The 24599-nt window shown below is 40.2% G+C and overlaps 1 protein-coding gene across 4 annotated transcripts in view; it reads right to left on the bottom strand.

Annotated features, from left to right (window-relative positions):
* SHC3 (SHC adaptor protein 3) overlaps nt 1-24599 on the bottom strand; it is a 110954-nt gene that overhangs the window by 12071 nt on the left and 74284 nt on the right. For all 4 annotated transcript variants that reach the window (XM_040580366.1, XM_040580367.1, XM_040580365.1 and 1 more), the window contains 8 exons: nt 20777-20840; nt 17300-17419; nt 13476-13529; nt 9124-9175; nt 4895-5021; nt 3624-3777; nt 2558-2651; nt 1445-1639 (listed from right to left, as the gene is read on the bottom strand). In XM_040580366.1, the coding sequence (XP_040436300.1) occupies nt 1445-1639; nt 2558-2651; nt 3624-3777; nt 4895-5021; nt 9124-9175; nt 13476-13529; nt 17300-17419; nt 20777-20840 (860 nt within the window). The remainder of the gene's footprint in view (nt 1-1444; nt 1640-2557; nt 2652-3623; nt 3778-4894; nt 5022-9123; nt 9176-13475; nt 13530-17299; nt 17420-20776; nt 20841-24599) is intronic.

The raw sequence follows: 24599 nt of genomic DNA, 5'->3' as shown, positions 1-24599 counted from the left end.
AAGCTATTTTTCTCTGCAAGACCTTAATCTGGCCAACTAGTGGATATTAAAAAGAGATAATGTCCTGTGCCAACTAGACTTAAGAAAGAACGTCTGCAGATCAATATTGAGAAGCAATACACCACCTCTAGACAGCTTATGTGTGAGGAGTGCACAGACATGTTTGCATGTGGCCACAGAGAGGTTAATTTAGCTCAGAGAAATAGGGTAAATACTGTGCTGTCACAGCTTACTGATACCTCTGCTAATTCTTAAAACCAGCTTATATATGTCTTCGCTACATTACAGTCTGCACTAAGCCAAACACATTTAGCTTGACAAACCACTAACTTAAGGGTGATTAACATGTTTTCTAATACTATTTTTTTACCAATGATCCAATGATTAATAAAGATTAATGAAGGCTGGAAGATGAGAAATCAGTTTTCCTTGTTTTTAGGAAAAAAATGTGTCTAAAATAGAAGTAAGGTACAGGTTTTAAGGGCATTGCATGTTAGAAATCAAGGCTAACATCCCTGATTTCAGACAGCAGACTTATTTCAGATCCATATTCACAGATACATACTCTCTCAACTCTCTTCCCTCTCCCTTTCTTTCAATCCAAAATCTCCCTAAACTGTGGACATAGAGCTGTATCTCAGCAAAAACATGCCAGTAAGACAGTTCTATGTATACTGAGATAACAGAAATGTAGATATGACATTTTACAAACAACATATAGGCACCAACTCCTTTGTCTCCCTGCTTTTTAATTATATGAACTAAATTAATCATATGTCAGCAGTTGACTGGAGGTAGGTAGAGCAGAAAAATAAAGAAACTTTTTGTTCATCAAACTGCTTTCCCTATATTTCCTGCTAGGTGTCTCTTCAAGGCTGAAAACAAAGTATATTGGTAGCACCAACATCAAATTATGACTGATGCTTAAACCATTGTTTTACAGCTACAGCTATAAATCTAATTTTGGAAAAACTGACTTCAAAGCTGGAATATACAGCTAGATAGGATAATAGGCCTATCCAGAACAAGGGATAACTCAACCTTTTAATTTCCCTCCCAGCTTCTTTGATGAAGAAAATTTTTGTAGTATGCATTGACTTACTAGTAACAGGCTGGAGCTAATTCTCCAGCCATTCACTCCTTCACTTTCCTGCATGACAAACCTCCTGATTTATTTTCCTTCTGACATAGCTGCCTGTGACACTAAGTATAACTTAGACTGCAAATTCACCTTAACTCAGCTATAATACAAACGAGCTTCAGATCTTTGGCTACCCTTATTTTAACTTGGTCCAATATGAAACTACCTTGAATTCTAAAATTCATCATGATTCCACCAAGAATACTAAAAGTTGGGGAATTCTACAATTATTTTTATACAGAACTAATGCATAAACATATTGGGTTGCCTGTTAGAAAGGGAGTGAATAGGAAGGGAACTTACTCATGTCAAACAGATCCTTTCCTGGGCTGCTCTCTTTGGTATCATCTGTTGTTCCAGTGAAGGTACTTTCAGCATCTGCCTGAAGCGCCAATAGAGCTTCTATATTTATATGCTGGGTGTTTACATATGTTGGCATCTCTGCTGTTGGGGTTACTTGTGATTTCCCTTCTGGCATACTACAAATATCCAGAGATCCTAGAAAATTCAAGACTTTTTCTTCTTTTTTGTATTTGGCAGAACAGTGTTGTCATAATGATCAAATAACATTGCAACCTACCACCACAGGTTTAAAATCCTTTGGAATGGGAGATGTAAAGTCAGTAACTGCAGGGTCTAGTAGAAAAACTTGTTGATGAATGGATTCAGAACTGTGTTTCAATGAGGGTTGGGGGGCGGGAGGGTATTATTCAGGAGGAAACAAAATTTTCATAAATAAAGACTGTCAGTTTCGAAAATGATACTCAGCTGGGGAGTCATGAGAAGACGAAATGGGATAAAATCCTCAAATCTGTGTACGTTAACAACAGATAACATATTCTGGCATTTGAAAAGAAAGCGTCCTCAGAAACACAGTAAAACTGTCATAAATGGAGGGGTGAAAATTCACACATATGTTTTGATGTGACTTGTTTAAAATTCATAGACAACAACAAAAAGAACATCATGCATTATTTTTTATTCATGGAACAGAGATCATAGGCAAACACATGCATTGCTCCACATTTAAAAAAAAAGCTTCCGACTTTAGGCTCTTCCTTTGGAAACTCTGTCTTGCATACCCTAGTGGGTCAGATTTTTGGAACATACCATGCAGCCTGTCTATAAATACCATGGGGTTTTAAGACATAACAAGCTACAGCACTGAAGGTTTGGGGCAACTCTATTGATGAACTTCTCTGCAAAGGATAAGAATTTATGAAGGTGGGCATTAATTAATTTATCCAGAGGTAATTACCAAATGCTTTTCACTGATATCAACACAAAAATTTGGACAAAAGGAATCCATAAAAGAAGTGCAGTTCTTTGTCTTAAGACTTTGAGGCATCAGACTTTCTCATGCTTTGCCCACCCAAGACCTCCTGCAGTGTTACAGTAAAAACTAGCAAAACTCACCTTGTTTAACAAGCCCATGATGCCAATCTTCACTGAATTTGTCTCCTAAGTGGCGACTCTGATAATAAGTTTGCTCTCCTCCCACTCCTGCAGACTAGAATGGACACACGTAAAAGAAATTTTCAGTTACTTTTAAAATGCTCAGATATATTATGAGTGGCTCTGACAATTTCCTTGGCTGTATTCTGTGTACTCCCACTCTTCATTTCCGATGCATCATGGTGTCGGAGTATATCTCTCACAAATGCATTTGTGTAGGAGTAAGATATTACCACTGACCTTCATATAAACTTCCCTGCTTCCTGCTTTTACTAACCCCCGCAATCCCAAATGATGCATCATCTCCTCCAGTACATTTGTCTTCACATAGCAAGCCCTGACAAACCACACCTTGGAAAAATGTTCCACAGAAACACACCTGGGACCAGAAGACACCCGCAGCACCCTCAAATGCACAAGCTGAAAGCTTCACATTGGTACCAAGGAACACACTTGGGTACTGAAGGGAGGATGTTGTCTATAGACAAGGCCCCTCTGGATTCAACCACAGTTGTGCTGGATCTGAAAAGGCTACAAAAATCCTACAAATTTTTGACAGCAATGCTGGTAGAAATATCCAAGCTGACCTCAGTTCAATGTGAGGTGGAAAACCTACCTAGCAACCTGGCTAAATACTGATTGCTGCTGAGTTATTAACATAATGAACTGTTAGTAATGACTGCATTAGACTGTTTAAACAATTCTGCATTAAACCTTTCCCAGTTAGTGTGACTATTTGACACTCTCCGAAGCTGACATGGTTTCTACAAACGTAGTAACCCTCAGCGGATTTCTCTCCCTTGAACCTGTGTCATCTTTTAACACCATGAGGAACTCACCTCCTTTGATCTGTTCTATACTTGCCTAATTTGTTGCCCCCTAGATCTTCAATGACCATTCAAAAGGAAACTGGGTATACATGAAGGGCCGTGATCTATAAATGATCCCAATGTATTCATCTGAAGATACACATTATTTTAACATTTCAGATCCATCAGCCGGAGGGCAGAGATGCAATTGCACTGACCTGAGCCGTATCTGCAGCAGTAGGAAGCCTTGCTTTGAGCCTGGCATCAATGAAGCCACCAGGGGGGGGCATTTTATTCGGGATGTTGTTGTAATAGGGATGTTCTGTTGCCTCGTTATCTTCCTCCATCCATGGCTCATCAAAACTCTTCACCCTGTAAGAAAGTGAGTGCTTGCCCCTCACTTGCAAAGCACCTACAGATACTTGCAGCATGTTAAGACTACCTGTCAGGTGATCACTATTGCATATTATTTTGACAATTCAGCTACCGTTATAAATCAGGAAGCAACGGTGGATCAAGTGGCAGACCTTGTCTGTTTAGACAAACTAATCTGAACTTCCTTTGCAATGGGTTAAATTCTTGACACTGAGTAAATGGTGTTTTTACTTAGTTTTAGAGACCATTATAAACTAACAATTTTATTTAACCTTACAGTAGCATTTGTAATATTATTACTTAATCAATTGACTAAGCTCTAAAAGTTTGTCTTTAATTATGGCTGCTCTATCAGCAATATAAATCTGGAAGAACTTCACAAAGTCAGGAGATCGGCTCTGTTGTTTCAGTCTGCGTTTAACAGTCATTTACACAAGTCTAAAGTGAGTACAGAATGCTTCCAGATTTATATAGTTGCATTTTATATTCACCATAGACTCATTTTACTTTGATATGGGATTACACAGGGTACCAGCTCACTGGGATTTATACTAATGTTAGCAAGCATATAGCAATCCATGTCAAAAACACAGCTCACCAAAGAAAACAGAATGCTATACCCCAGCCTTTTAAACATACACCAGCAGACAGATATCCTCCAGAGAACAACGCAGTCAAAGCCTCTGCACAATACATCACATTCCTAAAAACTTTACCCTGGCTAATATCAGAAACAGTGAAATATCACTAGTCATTTTGGAAGCCCAGCAACTCTAGCCTATTTCATCTAAACTGACAGCTGCTGTGACAGTAACAATGAGGAAAAGCCACAAATAACATCCATTCTTGGCCAACCAATTCTGCCTACTAACTACAACAGAAAATGCATGACCATTTCAATAAGTTCACTGTGAAATCCATATTTAGACTGTTCTTTTAAAATGACTGTGCACCTTTCATATTCATTAGGCAAACACTGCTTTGCTAATTCAGTAGAAATCTTGTAGAGTATTTAAATTCTGCCTGTCTCCAGCAATTTTGTCCACAGCAAATTTTATTAAGTAAATACAAAGCTAAAGAAGATCCTTTAGCAGTTTTCTGCAATCACACCCACCTGTCATGGAAAGTAGGCATCTTAGAGGGGCATCGCAAGTATTGCTTAAAGCGAAGCTCAAACGCTTGGCCTATGGTGCTGATGACATCCTGGGCCAGGCCATCACAGCATTCCAGTATATGACAAGCTAAAAGAAAAAGATTTGAAAAATGCATATGCAAATCATTGTTTATATTACGGTGGAATACACTGATGTACGACAAAACACACGTCAGGCATAGGTGCCCTATCCCATGGCATGCTCATTTCAATAAAACCCAATTCTGGCACAGTGAATTTCAGGCAATGGGCTCTTTTTTTATTTAAATTGCTCTGGTGTTTAATTGCAGTAGGCTAGATCACAAATCAGTTCCACAATTTTAACAAGAGTATATCATAAAGACAGGAAATTGCATAAGACTTCACTTATTGTTACCTGAATGCAATAAATTATATGATAATTCTGAGTTTTAAATTGAAATTCTAAAAATATCGGTAGGTAGTAACAACAAAAAAAAATTCTTTGCTTTCCTGAATTTAATTACCACTTCAGTTTGATGTCTAATCACCCCAAGTTTGCAAGGTGTTCTCTTCCTTTGAGTTTCCAGAGTTTCCCAAATGCAGGCCAAGGGAGGAGCAGTAATATTATGAGATATTTCCTAGATCCCCAGCCCTGATCTGATTATAGTAATACCAAGGCTGGTATCTTTTCCTTCTTGCCTGTATGGAGACAATCCCAGAAAACTGTGGGATCGATGGGGAACACAGAGCCAGGACCCCAGTTAACTCCAGCACTCCGCAATGTGCCACCTCCCTGAACCCCCTGTGACAGAGGCAGTAAGGAGGAAGGCTGGCAACACAAGTTCTCTTCCTATGGGAGACTGAAAAACCTTCATCAGCTGTCTGAGCCACCAAATCTGCCCCATTTTAAATAAGAGTGGCTCAGAGACATGGACTTCTGTAACAACATAAACAGGTGAACTCATGAAAACTTCACCTAACACTGCAGGAATGTAGATGGGTGTTAAGAGCTAGAAGCTAAAGATCTGAATGAACACCTCCTCGATGATATTCCGAAAAGCCCAGGCAAACTCATTTTCCGTATTCAGTGCTGCATAAGCACATGGTTTACTGGTTAGAGCCTGGACTGGATTTTAAACTCTGGTTCTTCTCCAAGCCCTGCTTGGAAAATGCCGTACAGTGGGACCTTCTTCAAAGTTACTGATGTCTATCACTCCTGACTGCTTTAATAACCTGAATATAAATTCTTCAGCTGAAAACCTGCACTTTAATATATGCCCGGTGTCCAGCTTAGTGCAATCAAGTGCTTTGGATGTTAATGTCCTACAAATAAGGGTTGGTCACAACATTTGTGTGACATAACTTTAGTTACAGCAATATAGGGAGACTAAGGAGGTTTAGCAGTGACTTCTCAGAGTCCCATCTGCTGTACAGAGTTCTGAAGAGGCCACAATAAATGGCCAAGAAACCCGCAGTTATGCAGGTATGGAATGACCAGGGTACCAAGCTGTCTGTCCCTCAGCAGCAGTAGTACCTCACACAGCATGAGATGGCACCAGTCACAGTGCTGCCCTGCTAAACAGATCCAGTGATGCTCTCTTATCCCCTTACAGCATCTGCTGTGCTGACCACCATGCTGAGGCAATACCTGATTCAGGGGAAGTGTCCTTAGCTGCACGTTGAGGGTGGATTCAGCAGCCAAAAACGGGACCTCCACGTGTTCAAAGGCAGAGGCAGACATCCCCGGTTAGCAGCAGGATTTTTGCTGTTTAGCCTCTCTGCACCACTGCTGGCAGCACTGAACAATCTGCCCCCAGGTAAGATGCAGACTTACCTCCATGAATGTGGACCAAAATGATTAAGCTACACAAACCTGTAATTTTTGCACTCTATAACCAGAGTGGGGATTTAGAGAGGCTACACCGCTCATTGCTAAACGTGTCTGGAGCTGAAATGAAGTATGAGTCATTAAGTAGTTTCAGTAGGTGACATAATGAGTAACCTGTTTCCTTGGATACGTGAATGGACTTTCAGCAGGTAGGAGATGTGATTCTTCTAAAAGGATGAGAAGATTTGGCTCACACAGAGATCATTTCTTGTAAATGTTACACTGGAAGACAGACAGCCTTTAGCTTGCTAGATCCAGAATATAAAGCATGAAGAGAGCTTTTCCATCCTTGGGAAGAAATGAGTCTAATATGCCAGTGAAAGATATACTATAGCATTGCTGCTAGTGTCAGTAACAGTAACATTTTCACTACACACAGAAGTAAATTCGAACTTGCTTCTAAAGTAATTTGCAGGTAGCACAAAGACCGACAGAATGGCCAGTGATGGTGAAAGATGGCAATCCAGATCAAACTAGACCTTTTAAAAACACGTCGTTTAATACTGATCACAGACAAAGTCACTGATCTGCTAACCACGGATCTACACACACGAATGAGTAAGGCTCCCACAGAAAGCTGTAATGCAAAAAGCTTAAAGATCACAGTGTGAAAGAATTTTATGTAAGATAACAGTGCTTCACTGCAGCAAAAAAAGGCTTATGAGAAACCAGCTAATTATGATGACAAAAGCAAGTAAGGATAGGAAGGTGCAGCCTCTCTTTTAGATTGTTGACATTAATGCCAGATTACTCCAAACAATAACAGGGATCATCTACATCTTTTAAACAATGCAGAAAAATGAAAGAAGGAGGAACAGAAATAATCTGAAGGATGGAGGACATGCACTGCAGCTGGAGACCTACAGGGTCCACTCTGTCAAACTTTTTCTACAGAAAACTGGGAAATTACTTGGACTAAAAACGCCACTGGAAGACAATACCAGATGCTTACATGATTCTTTGATCTACGATAAACTAGCTCAACAAGGAAGTGAAGCCTAAACACATTCAACTTAGCTATAAGGAACATAATCCATGAAACAGTTTTTATATTAAACCCCCTCTCACAGGAACAGAAAACAGCACAGAGCTCCTCCAAACCCTGTGGTGCCAACACCTGGTCTGCAATGCTGGTCCATTACATTGCCACTGAGATCTCTCCAAACAACTGAATCAGTCTCCAGATTAGCAGAAGGGAGAGCAGCTCTGCACCACACAGCCTAGAGTCTGATGCCAGAGACTTTCTAATGGGGGGCACATGATGTTGGAACGTAACAGGCATGGCAAAGAACTGGGCTATCACCCTACCTTCCACCTCCCTTAAGTTTTCTAAGTGTTTCAAGAATATTCAGCACATTAGTACATTTAGTGCAGATATTATTTATAAGCTAATGCTCTCAAGTCTGGACATCTCTGCACATGGACAAAACAGATTGTTGAGATATCTAAAATCATTAAAGATGACGAAATATGGAAGCTATTGAATTAGTTGTGCCCATGGTAAGGTGACAGCTCATGGTTTGCAGGGTTGGCATTTTGACATTAAAGTGTCTGAATTCTGCAGAAATCCTGTTGGAAGTGCTTGAATCTTTTTTTGGAGCTAGTCTTTTTTTCTTTATGAATCTATGAATAATAAATAGATTCTCAGGTACATTATACAATACCTTGTATCTAGCATTAAGACCTAGTGAAGCTTTCTGTATTACAAGCAGGAATATTTTCTGTACCTATTATTCCAGACTGTAATGCACAATTTTTATAATTTACTTTTTTTTTAGAGAATCTGAACTGGATGCTAGTCTTGGAACAGGTTCCCTGTTCTTGACTGATCACTCAATAAAACCTTGAATAAAACTTCATTGAGAAATAGGATTGCAGCCTCTAGCAAGCTGGCTTAAAAGCTCACTATTTGGTAAAAGAATCTGATTTTGCTAGGAAGAATTAGGCATGTACTGAGGAGACTGAACAGATTCAGCCACCTCATCGGAGGACTTAATCAGAGGACTGATTAGTTCTTGCATAGTGATTGGATGTAGGTAAAAGCTGTTGCCTAGAAGCTCACACAGCCAAATAAGGCAAATATTTGATTTAAGAGATTAAGAGAATCAAAGTGATATTTGGAGATGAACTGCAGGCAAGACCTGTTCCAAGCTGGAGAACCAACTTGCATGTTGCTGTTTCTTACTGCTAAACAATCTTCCCATGACTCTGTCAAAGGCAATCTTTTTACTGGGCTGCATTTATTCTTTTCTGGGGTAAAAAAAAGTTGACTGAATTATACCACGAATAATTCATGTTTTTCAAAGAAAAAAAGATGCCAAACAGATTATTTCTAACTTACCTCTCCGATTAACAGGATCCTTAGCTACATATGCAACATAGTCAGTTGTATCCTGTCAAAAAATAAAGGTATCTACAATGAATGCAAAAAATCTTTGCATTGATCATGGCAAAAGGTCATAGTCCAGAGTGTGTATGTTCCTCTGGGTACAGTCTCAAATGACATGTTTTGCTTTACAGTTGTATACTACTTAAACCCTATAACAATATTTATGGGTTTTGGTACTGATCCCACCACTGTGCTTTCTCCAGACTGTGATCTATTCCAGCAGAACTTAAAAATCTCTCCCAAGGCTTTGAAAATCAATTAAATAAATTCAGTAGGATTTGGATCAGGCCTCATTTAGGAGGGAGTAGAATTACAAGTCTTCAAACTACCCAGACAATTTGGTTCAGAACATGAATAATGAACTAGTTCTGTGGCAGGAAGAGTGGGAGTAACGGAGCAACAGCGTTTATTCGTGTGTGACAAGCAGGTGTGTTTACTGACTACAATGCCATATGGCACAGAGGTTGGCTGTGACAGCTTGGCTGTGAGGTCAGCCACAGCTTGGCTGTGACAAGCAGTATCCCAGGATGCTCTCCCCCAGACCATGGGCGGCTCCCAGCCATCCCCATTGCCACAAGCCAGGTGGATTTTCTGGCAAGAGCAGGCTGACATCTTCTTTGGGGATCTTTTGCTTGCTCTCCTGCCACCCTCACACTCCTGTGCACAAGCAGCGCAGACTTTTATCATTGTGCAGATGAAACAGAAAGGCCAGTGCATCTGAGAAATGTGACGCATCCTGGCACATCTGGAAAATGCCATATATCTTCGATGCAATCAAGAAGTCCTGGTTAGACCTGGTATTTCCTGACATGCCTGGCTAGTCAGGTATAGCTAAACCTGAGGTATATATAGGATACACTACACTTGGATGCATAGATTTATCCAAAGCTTTTTCGGGTGACTGATCCAAGACCACTGACAATTATGTCAAGATCTAATGTCATAACAAACATCAATCCTCAGTTAAAAGACAGACTTTTTCAGCTTAGCTTTCTCTAGTGCAAGCCCACACCACCACCACCCACCCAAGATAAATCACTGTGCTGCATGCCTATACAATTTCCTTCCCAAGCAGAGGCCAAGAGAAATGATGAAGCACATTCATGGTTCTGGTGACAGATGTGTAGCCATATCACTTAATGCACTGTTGGAAGGCACTCAGACACAGGAGTAATGAGGTTGGTCTGTTAAAAAAGCACAGCAGAGAAGAATAGCCCTAGCATTTTGTCCAGTAATTTCTTATGCACCCAGTGACATAGTGTCTGGGCAATGATTTGAGTGGAAGTAATGAGGCACATCAACACATAAGGGGACGATAAAAGTGGCTATGTCTAATAGTAGCAAATAAAACAGAGTCAAGGTAAAGGCCTGAGAGCTGTCCCACAGTTGTCCATACTGTTTAATTATCGCTACTCTCACTTGCCTGGTTGTACTGGTTTTCCAGGCCATGGTCTGAAATTCTCTGAGGGACCAGCACATGCTGGGCATCAATCCCAAGAGACGGCTGGAAGGGAAGATAATGAATGTGTGCATGCAAATTGCACTGTGCTATTTAGTTTCAGGGCCAGAAAACAGGACACAGATCATTTTATTTACTAATACAGACATAGCTAATGGATACATTTATGCCTGAGTAAATCATAGACCTATCTCATAGCTAGCGTGGGTGTGAGAGACTGGAACCACCTACTCTTTATTTCATCTAAAGCTCTCAGATTCAAGCTGACTATAACAAAATATTAAGGACCTAAGATGGGCACATTTCACAGTGGTTAAATTAGAAGACTCCCATCAAAAGGTTATACAGGGCTGGGCTGATGCAGCAAAGTGGTCCCTGACAGTCGAAGACTGAAGACAAGTACAAATATGCTACAATTTTCACCTCAAAGAAATTGAATTGTGGTGCTAAAATCTGGAGGCAGGGCTGAAACTGAAAAACTACTGCCTTCAGGGACCTCTGAGAGACCTGCCTGATTAGGCCTTACAAGATCTGCCTGTCTGAAATTTCAGCAGGCATCTCCAGAAACAGATGTCTTGTCTATCAGCCTGGAAACAGTCACCTGAAATGACTATGGATGAAAATTTAGTGTATCATAAGGAGGTGCTGAAAAGAGCTAAAGCAGATCCAGATTCCACAGTCTTGGAAGTGAACTAAAAATTAGTCCAAATTGGTGTGTAAAAGGATTTGGTGGAGAGATTTTTAAGCTTCCATGTGCTGGCACAGCCAGAAACTGTCTGACTCATTGCAAAGGGGAATATTGAAAAAAAAAAATAAATATATATATATATATATATATATATATATATATATATATATATATATATATATATATATATATATATGTGGTATTCAAGCTGTTCTCCAAGACATTGGAATGCTTCTCCAGTGGATATATTTTGAATGATGAAGGTAATTGATGCTTAGGGAGTGGGAGGAAAGTTGCAAAGCTAATTGCTGGTGTGAATGTGTGGCAGATATCCAGAGCAGAAAACTGGACAGGGTGAGAAGTCGGGGCAGTCTTGCTTCTAAATAAACAAAACTTCAAAATTCAAAATAAGAGAAGTATTCCCTGAACAAACATGGGCACAGATCTGGGTTCCTAGTTCAGGATGGCCTTCCTCCATCCATTTTAAATCTCATATGAGGAGATGAGCTTATTGGCTGAGCCCAACTGTGTTTGGTGGTGGCAGTCCTCCACCAAGTGGAAGTCATTAAGGGCTGATGAAAATTATGTCTGGACGACCTTCAGATAGGTTAATAAAGCTGTGACTTAAATCACATCCTTGCATTTTGTCTTCTTCCATGTGCATGTGGGACAAAGGAACCACCTGCTTTATAAACAAGCTTTTGATTTGAAGTTGTGCAAGGTACTAGCCCACTGAGACAAGCCTGTACAGTGTCATTAGATACTCACTTACCCTCTTCACCCCAGAATGAGATCACCATGTAGTGGTCTAATTGGGAATGCAACTTTACAGTTTCACTGTCTCGTGTAGGCTCCCTTACACCATGCAATTTCATTTCTCTGGTAGCCCACTGACTCAGTAGCATGATTTTTATCTCTAAAACATTTGGAAGAGCTTGTTTACTCCAAATTCAATCTCTACTGCTGCTCCTCTCCTCTTTCCTGATAATTCATCTATCAGTGGGCAGTGTGCAATGGTGTTTCCAGGACTTAGCATTTGGGATGGCAGATGGGGAGCGAACAATCTTCTTATGGAGGCAGGGAACTGTGCTAATCAATCCTCTGCCCACTTCAGGAACTGTTCATTTACAGTATCCACTGCAATCTGTTGTATTTCAAAGCTGCTGTTGATCCATCTTTTGTGCCCCAAATTGTTATGATGTGTTCTTTTCCTTTCTGAAAGTAAACTGAGCTCAGCAGAGCTATACTAAGACTGAAGCTTGCCCTTATGTTTTCTGAGGATAGTGAAATGAACAGAGAAAGTGCCAAAGAACTTCAACTTAACAGAGCTGAACTGAGAGAATTAACCCACAAAGCAGGCTGGAAATTGCCTTGCCTGTAGTACATGACTGACAGATTCCATGATGGAGGAAAAGGCAGGCTCATTCAAGTAATCTAGGTTTAAAAGCTTTCAGACCTCTAAGGTAAGAGGTGAGCAATGTTCCTGTTTTATAATTCTCTCATTCCTTCCTGGGTGACAAATACTTTTAAAGCACATTTAATATGCCTTTGGATGGACTGCTTATAAGAACAGGAGAAAATGCAACAAGCAGGAGTCCGTGTTTGATCTAAATGAACCAAATGTGTAGGTGTATCTGAAAGCTTTGCAAAACTAGGAAGATCTGGGCTTTTCCTGAAAGCCTGTCTTCAAGCTGCATCAGTGTAGCGAATATACCTGAAGGCAGTATTTAGTACAGTCTCCTCAATGCGTACTTAAAGGCAAGAAGAAAAAAATAAATGCATGCGTTGCTATAAATATAACTGCAACATAGTCTGTTACTGTAAAAAGTACAGAAAAAAAGCCAGTCAAGACAAAAATTCACACAACACCCATATGACTATACTACATTACTCTGAAAAACAGAGCCCTGCTTATCAGTTATTATATGAATGCTTACAGCCCTTTGATACTTTTTGTTTCAGTCAAAGAGAAGGATCTATGACTGCTTGTCAGTCGTTTTCCTCAAAAAGAGTTTGATGGCAACAATCATTTTATGAAACAAGAAACAGGAGCTATTGTGGCTATATTTTTCTTTCAATGAGCAACGCAATAAATTTTGTCACATAGTCCTCATAAAGCAATATCTACGTGGGGGAAAGCTTTAAAGAAATGCTTACCGGATCACCTCCAGACGCAAAGGAAATAGACTGCATATGGTGATTTGCTATGATCTGTATGGGTCAGAAAGGATAAATGTGAGTCAGTAAGCTTTCTTACAGTTCACCCCTTTGATTTTTTTTTTATTTTTTTTTTTTTTGCATAGGGGTGAAAATCCAAAACCAAGATCAAAATGACCTCTGCATTTCACCTACAAGGAGTGCAAAGAGTGGCATGATAATATAAAGAAACTTAAGGATGAATGTACCTGTGCTGGTGTTCTTTAAAACAGCAGCGTGGCAAAATTGCTAAATGTGCTCAGAACTCCAGTAAATCATATAGATCTGTCACATAGTATCTTTGGAGAAATTTTAATCTGCTAAAGCTCACTTTCTTTATTGCAAATAGTGATGAATGGAGCAAAGGGTCCTATTCATCAAAATAGTTTTCTGCTGATGCCACTCCAGTGAAATCAATGAAATCATGCCAATTTGCTCACCAGCTAAGGATCCTAACACTGCTTCCAATACCTACTGTGTCATTTTATGTTTCAAACGCCAACTTCTTTGCAATACGAAAACAATTTTGAATCTAGCTGCAATGTAGCATTACAGACAAACTCTCAGGCATACTCCAGGGCATCTGAAATTCAATTTACTTATGTACAATTTGAACTAATATGATATTTCTTTAGGAAGAGACAAATTGTCATGAAACTAATGCAAGGAGAACTGCTCTGCTCCTTTGCTATTCTGAGGTTTAACTTCTGAAATCTTTTAATAATGAAATCATGAAACAACCAAGAAAGAAAAGGTCATTTGAAAGAAAATTTCACTTGATCATTTGAGTCACAGAAACCATGCCAAGGAATTTGTCTGGTATAGGATAGGCCCCTTATTTAGTGCCTCGGAGCATGTGATAATAGTAATTTGGATCTTAATGGACCACTTTGAAGAGACTACCACATACTTTAGAAAAACGTTTTGGAAAAAAGTGAGGATAAAAAGACGTTCTCTGGGCTGTTTTCCCCATCTTGCATCTTAAAGACCTGAACTAGCAACTCTCTTCCTTGGAAAGAAAAAAGCCTGACATGAGTTTATCTGGATCTAGCTGCTTTGCTAACTCAGAGAGAGCTGACTACTATTCGTAGTGCTTCTTTCATATCAAGAGATCTTAATTTTCGGTACTCCTGCTTGTCCCACAGCAGCCTCTGAAGATGTGATTAATTTTTAGCGTTCAGTGGTAAACCATCATTCTCTTACTCATCAGTGAGGATTTCTTTCTCTTTTCCCTTAAAGAAGTGATCCTAACAATAGAGATGTACTAGTGAAGATTTGTTACACATTTAATGTTTGTCACTATCTTGAAATGTGCAAATAATGCAATCTTTCAGATCAGCATCATAAAACACAAAAATTACTTCAGATTGCCTGAAAACTTACTTTTCCAAATTCTAAGAAAACTGAAAAGTGCTTGAAACCATCAGCTGATGTCAGACTTTTTTTTTTTTTTTTTTTAAACTTCCACAGCTAAACAGTTTATTTATTTGAGGTTGGGGTATTCCCCCCACCCTCAACACCAATGTACTGCAGCAAGGCACAGCAAATTACCAACGCTTTGCATTGCCTAATATGAAATGATTCACAAGTATTGGCACATAGTTTAGAAACATTTCAGTCTACCCAAATCTGCATTATAAACGACAAAAGAAAATCATCTTCCACTCATCCCTGCTTAACATGTTCTTGTGGCTTAAACCCAGCCAGTAATTAATCCCCATACAGCTGCTCACTCACTCCCCCTTCACCCAGGGGTTGGGGAGGAGAATCGGAAAGGAACGTAAAACTTGAGTGTTGAGATAAGAACAGTTTAATAACTGAGATAAAAGAAAAACAAAAGAACAACACTAGTAATAGTAACAGTTATAATAAAAAGGAAGGAGAAGGAGGGAGAAATGAAATCCAAAGGGAAGGGAAAAAAGAAAACAAGTGATGCACAATGCAGCTGCTCACCACCCGCTGGCCAGTGCCCAGCCAGTCCCCAGGCAACGATCAACAGCCCTGGAACAACCCCCCCCCCCCCCCCCCCAGTTCATATACTGACATGATGTTCCATGGTATGGAATATCCCTTTGGTTAGTTCGGGTTAGCTGTCCTGGCTGAGCCCCCTCCCAGCTTCCCATGCCCCTCCAGCCCTCCTGCTGCCAGGCTGAGAAAAACTCAGAAGTCTTTGACCTAGTACAAACACCCCCCAGCAATAACACAAAACATCCACATGCCATCAACATTGCTTTCACACCATAGCCAAAACACAGCACTGCACCAGCTACTGAGAAGAAAATTAATTCTATCCCAGCCAAAACCAGGACATATGTTCACAAAACTGTTGTGCAGGGGATACATGCACTTGCTTTACTCCTATCCCAAGGGCTAACAACACTGTCCTATCTTTTCTTCCCTTCCAGCTACTCTGGGAAAAATAGGCTATTACAGAAGTTCATAGCCATCTTCCTGGGTGGGGCCTCAAAGGACAAATCTGCTGGGCAGTGCTTATTTTCAAATCAAATACTTGGCACAAACAAGAAACCCTTAAGGGAGACCACAGCCAGACTGGGATCTCTGAGAAACCAGATGTTTCCCAGTCCTGCAGCACCCCGACCAAGTCTATCTCAAAAATAATTATGTGAGAGAAAGACAAACAGTTTTTTCAAATCGTAGAAAAGGCAAAGCATCTGGGGAATGATTCCTCCCTGGGATAAATCAGTTTAACTCCATCTCTACCCTGACTTCAGCTGAAGACAAGGCGACTTTCAGGGTCTGGCACTTTTTTAGTAGATCTAATTAACACCAAGTTCCTGTGCTTCTGACTGGTGTCAACTATCCCTATGAAAAGCACTGCTGTGTATATTCCACAATAAGGCTCCAAACCACTGCAACTAGCCATAATGCTGCTTCCTCAGTTTCAGTGCTCCCTGCAGAAGATTATGGTTTTTTTCTTAATAAGGATAAAAACTAAGATAAATCAATGAAAACTTAAAATAAACAACATTTTTTTAATAGACAAAGTATGTATTCTTTCTTATTTTTTAATCCTGAGGCTCCAAGGACAGCAGGAATTTCTTTTTATTTTCTCTCTGGCTGTATCTAGGCAGAAAGTTGTGTGCCCTAACGCAGTATGTGGCTCACAGCAAATAGAACAGCAGTGACTACGCATGCCTGTCCGCTTTCTCTTTATATATACCCTGAGCAAGGATTTTTCTCATCTCATACATCATTCACAATCCACTGCAGTGATTCCCCACAGTCTGTCTGTACCTTCAGCACAATGAAGAAGAAATAGGCTGCTTGAAACAGGCTGCCTTGTCTCTCTAAAAGACTAGAATTTCACTGCACTGCAGAATCCCTGCGGCTGTATTTTTACCAGCGTCTTAGGAATAGATTGCTCATTAAGGCTCTAAATTGGAAGAACGACAACAAAATTGGGAACATGCATTCAGTCCTTTAGCCACTTACTCCAAATGCATCCCTTTTAACATTCTGAAAGTTTGTAATTGTACCCAACAAGAACTCCCACGACCAGAAAATGCCATTTCATGTCGTGGGTCTTTTAAGAGCAAAACCGATCTACCAGAAACAGAGCAAGAAGAAAATAATTCATCAAAGCGGTGTTGAATACTGGAACAAACTATGACTCCTACTATGCTTTATATGCTGTTTTCATTCATTTTATAGACATTATTGAGGAATAATAACTTTGAGCAACTGAGTATTTGGGCAGAAGCAAATAATGGTGCAGTAGGCTGTTCATCAAAAGCCTCACAAATTAATACGGCAGTTACACTCACCTGTTTTGTATCAGGAGTCATTAGGTTTAAGCTGGTGGTGGAGATATTCAGCATTATGCTCATTCCTGCAAACTGAAGATTGCTCTTTCCCAAGATGCTAGAAAGAACTTTGCTTGGTGGCTGTGAGGGGGATGAAAAAGCACATTTTTGTTCTCTGTTTATTTGGGATGACCTTCATTGTATGCAGGGTTAATTGCATCTTAAAGGTTTCTAATGTTGCTGACTTTTCAAAGAACACTTCATCGCAACAGCTGTTTTCCTCTGGAAATAATTTTTCATTTATACTACTACTACTACTGCTAATAATAGTAATAATAGTGATAATAGCTAGGCAGGTATTCATACACTCTTGACCTAACAAAATAGGGGTTTTGTGAGATAGCGAAGTCTCATCTTCACCAAGGGACCAAGTAAGCAGACTTAAGATGAATGCTTTAAGTCAGTATCTTAAAATGGCATGTTCTTATTCTATAAACCCCATTTCAGCTCCTGAAAATAAAGCTGTAGTTGGCACCTACTGACTGCTCTACCCCCTTTCCACATGGAAAGTGGGACTCCAGTGATACTGAAGGAATGCTCACAAAAAGAGATACAGTGTCATTGTTGTTATGCTTGTAGACTTCTTAATGGTAAGAAAACCCCCAGACATAGGCTAAAACTTCTGTATGCTGGGGTACAACACACAGCTAAAGATTACTCCTAACTCAGAGCATAAGTACAAAGTGTTGGAATGTAATAACGGGGATGTAATAGTATGATAACTTTTTTAGGCCTTTCATTCACTAGATCTTTGGAGGTTTTGTAGCAATACAAGTTATGCTGCTAAAGCAAAATCTGAGCAAAACCTCTCACCTTTAACAGCTATGAGGAAACATACAGCTGCATGACAGCAGCCTCATTCAGATAACCTGTAAAAAATCACATTCCCCAGCCAGAACAAACCAAGTCCTTCCACTTTTTGTGCTTGCATTGGTGGATATTTATGCTGGTCTTTAGGATAGAAAGCAAAGCTGTGAACGGAGGCCATGTTCTTCTGCCACTGTATTTGCATTTGCCTCAAGCTGCCTGCAAGCTTGGGAAGTTTTCTCCCTAGTAGGATGCACACACTTGTGTTTCTTTACTCCTTAAAACTATCATATATTAAGTTTTAGCTTCTTATCCTTCTGTTTAATTGATTAAAAATACACTACCTACATACCGCTCGTATGTAATATTTGTGCTGCACCATTTTCACTTTGTCATGTTATAGAGCTAGTACTTCATTAACTTCTCTTTAAAATAAGCCCTTTTGAATATTCGTTTCTCTTCTTTCCTTAAACCTTCATGAATCCTAGCTCATGCCTAGAAATCACCTGCCCACAGTGTGGGTAAAGGTGAAAATTTGGCCTCAAGAAGCACATATCACCTAAGCAAAACTCGTAAGCCACCAGTGGCAAAAACATGCTGCAAGTGCAGACTGGCAAAATATATCTGTCTTTTACACTTATCTGAATTATTGTTGCTGGGCAAATTTTCTTCTCAGTCAGTACACTTACTTTAAAACTTCTATTCCTTTTCAATAACTGATAAGCAACATTGCTTCTAAAACCAGTAACACAGCAAGTTATCTCACTAGGCACTTGGGACTCTGTTTATCCTACTTTTCCATGATACTTTCTGTCATTTTGCTTTCCAAGGAAAAAGTTATTTTCCTTTTTACTTTCAGGTTTAAAAAAAAAAAAAAAAAAAAGACAGAGAACATAGAAATGCCAATGAGATAAATGTGGTAGTGGTGGTGGTGGTGGTGAAACCACAACCTTAGTTTCTCAGACAATTTCGAATTACACTGTGACATATGTTGTCACATACACCTTATTTTACCAGGGGAAGATTCTCCATTGCAGACAAGTTGCATTTCATCCCATCCCTTTCTGCTGCAATTCTGTCTAGATGGTGGAGCAGCTGGAAAAGCAGGCGGACCTTTTCCTTCACCTGCCCGTTCTCCTCCTGGACCCAACAGCACACACAAAGGCTGTAATTAATTGCTTTCTATGCTCCTTCCCTTAGAGTCAGCATTAAATCCTGGCTTTGCCAGCAGACCCCTGGTAGAGTAGGTGGTGCAGGAGCTAGGCTGAGGCTTACCCCACTTGTTGCCTGCAGATCCTAACTCCTACCACACAAATAAGAATAAAAGCATGGTAATAACTGTGTCAGGCTGTTGCCTAAACTGCCGAATTACTGAACTCTGATTTAATGTAACAAGTATGTGCACAAAGTTTAGGTCAAGCTGACCCTCCCTCTCAAGTCGTTAAATGACTCACCCTCCCAAGTACCCACCATCTCAAGTCGTCAAACTGATGAATGAAAGGACTTCTAACCAAAGGAGTCAATCTTGGGAAACAAAGAACAGATAATGATAAGACACCATTATGTTATGTAAATTATGCAGAAAGAAGCCTCCAACTGAGAAACTTCTGGCCACAAGAGGAGACAAGCTGATAAGGTGTTTCAAATGACAGAAAATTGGTTGACAGTAGGAGAAAGGAAATCGTGGTCATGGGAGATCATGACCTCCAACTCAACAGATATCCCTACCCCGCTGAGAGCGGGCAGAGCCCGCTCGGGGAGCACGGCTGGTTGGCAAAACCCTTCAGCAGCGCTACCTGAGGCTGCCACTGATTTGCGTCAGAAGTGAGGGACTTGTAACCAGTCCTGTGCGTGAATGAAAACGAATGTGTGACGTACTGTGAATGTGCAAGTTCTCTGCTGTATGTGATGTGTACCCTGGAGTAACTTGGTGTGCGTGTTAGGAGGAAAGATCCCCCGTGCACCCAGCGCTGCAATAAACCAATGTCGGCTTTCTAAACTGTCACTGGGCACAGAGAGCTTTCCTGGGTACAATTTTTGGTAACAAGGCTAATGCCCATTGGACCTGCCATCAGTGCTGGCCACTGAGGATCAGCCACAGGTGCTTATGGAAAGAGCATAGGGAACAGAGGATCACCTGGTATGTTCTCTCAATTTCCAGTGATCAGTGATATCCAAACTCATTAATTGTCACTAGTAGAGCTATGGTCCAAGAACAGATCTAATGATTTTCAAAACTATGTATATTTTTGGCCTCTGCAATAGCTTCCAGCACCTATTTCAACAATTTAGTCATGCATTTTATGAAAAGGCATCCCTTTTTGTTTAAGTTTTCCACTTGCAATCTACAAAGGAAAGACAAGAAAAAGGAGGGGGTTTCTACAGTAGGAGCATAAAGGCAAGCCACAATCTTTTTCCTAGATGTACTCGTACTCGTAAATGCCTGTAAAAGCAGATACTGATGAAAAGGGCAAGAGGCAACATACAGTGGGTGAAAACAGCCAATACTTTAAATTACTAATGACCTGCAATTCTCAAAGCTACTTTAAAGTCACCTGCCTGCTGTGTCTGGTCTCCTCTGTGTTGTAACTAAGAAAACACAGTCAACTGCACTACAATAAAAGAAAATACCTTTCGTTTCTTGGAGGTTCCTTTGGCACCAGGCACAGCTTCACAAACACGACTGATTGCTTCCCTGAAGAGACAAAAAAAAGGCTTTATGGCAACCAGATGTGTGGGTTTCTTCATTTTACTTGAAATGCACTAGGAGAAAAGAGCTTCAGACCATATTTCTGTTCACAAGTGAGGTTAGGTAGTGGGTCAGTTAGCTCTTCTCAGGGCTAAAAACAGGTGTCATTCAAATTTAGATTATTTCAGTGTGAAGCAGAAGACAGTAAATATTCCATGTAGTGTAGGAAGAGTACCTTCAGAACTACAAAGGATAAAATGTTCTGTCACACTATTAAAAAAAAACTTTTCTCATCATAAATTAAAATATTTGTCTTTGCACTTTATTAAGCCATGAGGAATCTGATCATAAAACATATCTTTAATCAAATTGCTTTTCAAACCTTTCTTGTAATGTAAAAAACCTATCATCTTTCTTACTACTATAATATGCACTTTTCCAGTCAAAACAAAACCACCTGGCTTTAGATAAAATCAGAATCCTAAAATATTCCTGGTAATATGCATGTTGTATACAAAACACGCAATGTACAAAATTTTAATTTGTTCAATACAATCTGAATAATTTCTTTGTGGCTCTACTTTTATATTGTAAGCAAAATTAATGCCATTAACATTTTGCTTTATCTTTCTAATATTTTTTCATTCTTCCAATCACAGTCAGGTTGAATGAGAGAAATGCATGTTGAAAATTGATTTGACTTCATATTGTCTCATAGGACAGTAACTGTATACTGCAAAAACTCTTGAAATCATCTACTGCTACAAACAAGTCTTAAAGATCTTTTCAGTATTTAACAACTTATCTGAATAGCCAATCTGGTCTGTATTCAGAATTTTCTCCCATGCACACAGGGACCTTCCTGAGACCACTAGCTACAAAGCTGTAGCAGATCTGTCCCATTGATACTGTAGGACAGAAGGGCAGAAGGGTTGCACAGGGACAAGTAAAGGTGATTCCAAACCTTGTTTAGCTGTTTTAAATACAGATTGAGATTAACAGCACATTATAATTAGACATAAACCCATGCAAATAAGATGTATTTTACAGGGGAAAGAATACAGAATGGGAGAAAATGAACTACAAGCTACAAAGAGCAGTCAAAATAATCTAAACCTTGAAACATCACATTGATAAAAACAAGGATTATTTTAATTTTGTGCCATGTGCAGGATGGTATTTCAACTATGCATTAGGTGAATGCACAGGTTCAACAAGTAAGTCAGGAGAGAAATGTCATATAGATATCAGCATACAACATATATTGGCTCAACGAATGCCACAGATTTATCCAGTGGCAATCAGTAATCACTATACAGTTATGCCTTGTCTGCTTTTACCTAGGGCACACTCCGAAGTTCAAATCACCTGAAAGAATCATATGAACTTATTATTTTTTGGGGTGGAACAGGCTATGCAGCAGGTTTAAAGTCCTGTCATTCTGAAGATTTTTTTTATTTATAGCAGTTTTTCATACATAGATATATATATATATATATATATATAAAATAGCAAGCCGTCATCAGAAAAGCTTTCAGACACGCAATCCTTTCTTCAGGTCTAGAGGAGAGCTTGTTTGTTCCACAGCTTGTCTTTTTCCTTTTTTCCCCTCAAACTACATCTGCTCAACTAATAAAACTGCCTCTCACTGCAAGCCCTGGCCTGCATATGCCCTCAGACCATCACAGCTACAACAGCGCTCCATTTCACAGTTCAGCATTTTTATTTCACTCCTGTATTTACCACAATGCTTCTTTAACTCGAAACAAGTATTTTAGTTAAAGTAGCTACTCACTTGTCTTACAGAACAAGTAAAAATTGTTTGGTTTAAAAGAGCAGCCCTGATGCATCCCAGAAATACAGCACCTCAAGCACCACACACAGTGATTGTTGTGATACTGTGACATAGGTTACTTTTTCATGAAAATGTAATGAGGAAAAAGAAATATTATTCTTCTCCACCAAAAACGCTTTTCTTTGACTCAGGAAAAGCAAACAGACATTATGCTATAGAGAGCCATCCCCTCAGCCTTGCTACTGAGCTAGTACTTGCGGTTTCCCATCATTTTTTTGCACTGAACCAAATCCTTTGGAGGCAATGGAGTGGGAATCCCAGGCCTGTGGCAGTCCCAGCCCACTGGTATCTTTCAGACCCATGCCTCTTGCTTCCCCAGGTGTGTCTGAGCTTCTCGAGCATTTTGGCTGCAAGTTGCTGGCACACAGGTGTCACCAGCACTTTATCCTCTTTGCCTCCTCCAGCTGTCTGATTAGTGCACCAAGACCCCTCACAGGTTTTGCTCTCACAAAAAGGATTTGTGTTTCAGAGATACAAACTGTACTTGAGGGATAAATCTGCCTGTAACTTCCTTTCTCTTCCTGTTTGCCTCCACTGTCTTCTCTCTCTAGCAGCAACATTGAGCAGGTAGGAAAAAAACGGAATTTTCAGGCCACAAGACCTGACAAAAAACATTTACAAGCTTCCTATTTTTCTGGTGCAGGGCTGGGATTTGTAGCGGGTTTGCTGCTACCTCTCCTGCCTGCCAGCTCCTGATAAATGGGAAGTGTGTTACTCAGCAGACCCGTCTGACTCAAGGACCTTGCTGATGAAAACCGCCACTTTGAGCACAGGAGGGGAAGCGCAGGGGCGGGAAGGGCTGATGCCCAGGGCTGGGGCTGGCAAGGCAGCGGCGGTTACTGTTCGTACACCCTGCCAGGGCAAGCGCTGAGCGGCTGGAAGGGTAGAATAGACATCCTCTCAGTCAGGGACAAACCACTATAGATTTTCCAACTGCCTGTTTTCCTTCTAGTAAACTACCTTGGTTTTACCAAACTCTGTGATCCCAATGTCTGCAGGAAGACTGGAAGTGGGGGGGAAGGACCTGAGGAAGGTGACAGCTTGGCGAGACACAGGTCAGATGAGTCAGGGCATCCGACCTTGACTTTGACAATTCTCTTAGCTTCTGGTTTTGACACACTGCGAACACTGAATGTATTCAAGCAGCTGTGGGGTTTAAGTTAACAATGCTTTTGATGAAAATGTCGGGAACTTCAGAAAAGATATTCATATAGCAATTCTGCCTAGGCAAGGTTGGAGCAGCCTGGCAGCAGCTCTTTGTGTACCAGCAACAAAAGGCACAGCACTCTCCCCATCTGGGAGTTAAGGAGTCTTAAAGAAGTCTGATGAAAACAAGAAAAAGGACAGCTGAATAGCCCCCACCACACTGATACGCACTTTTTCTAGAAGGTTCCTGGATCTCTCTGTTCAGAATATTCTAGATAATTTTGGGAGGCAGTGTCTTTACACAGACAACCTGGTGATCTGGAAAAGACATCCTAAAGACTTCTTTCTAGCTTGCATTGCCAGGCAGCACAGGGCAGATAAAAGCTTTTTTTTGCAGTAAATCAAATTTGGAGATGCCTCTAGAGCACAAACACCTGAGCCAGAAATCAAGCCCAGAAATAAGATATTGCTGCCAGGTTAAGAGTGCTGTTACCTGTCTGGTGTGTGCAAATGCTTGTCTAAGGAAGGCAAGAGCAGAAGTTCTGGACATACTTGCATGGCTAAACGGTTGCACAGAATTTGGAAAAGCTGGATGTGCCTATATTTGCTTCCTTGTCAAATAACTTTCTTATTGGAATAGACACATATTACACCTTTCTAAGCCACATGCTGTTTCATTAGCTAGGCTCAGATAAATACCAGTGTAGAGTTATCTTCATCCCTTATAAAATTAGTTACTGCACTGTCTGCAGGAGGGACCACAT

The sequence above is a fragment of the Falco naumanni genome, chromosome Z (assembly GCF_017639655.2).
Source record: "Falco naumanni isolate bFalNau1 chromosome Z, bFalNau1.pat, whole genome shotgun sequence".
In the NCBI taxonomy this organism is placed as follows: Eukaryota; Metazoa; Chordata; class Aves; order Falconiformes; family Falconidae; genus Falco; species Falco naumanni.
This window is presented reverse-complemented; position numbering and strand designations above follow the sequence as displayed.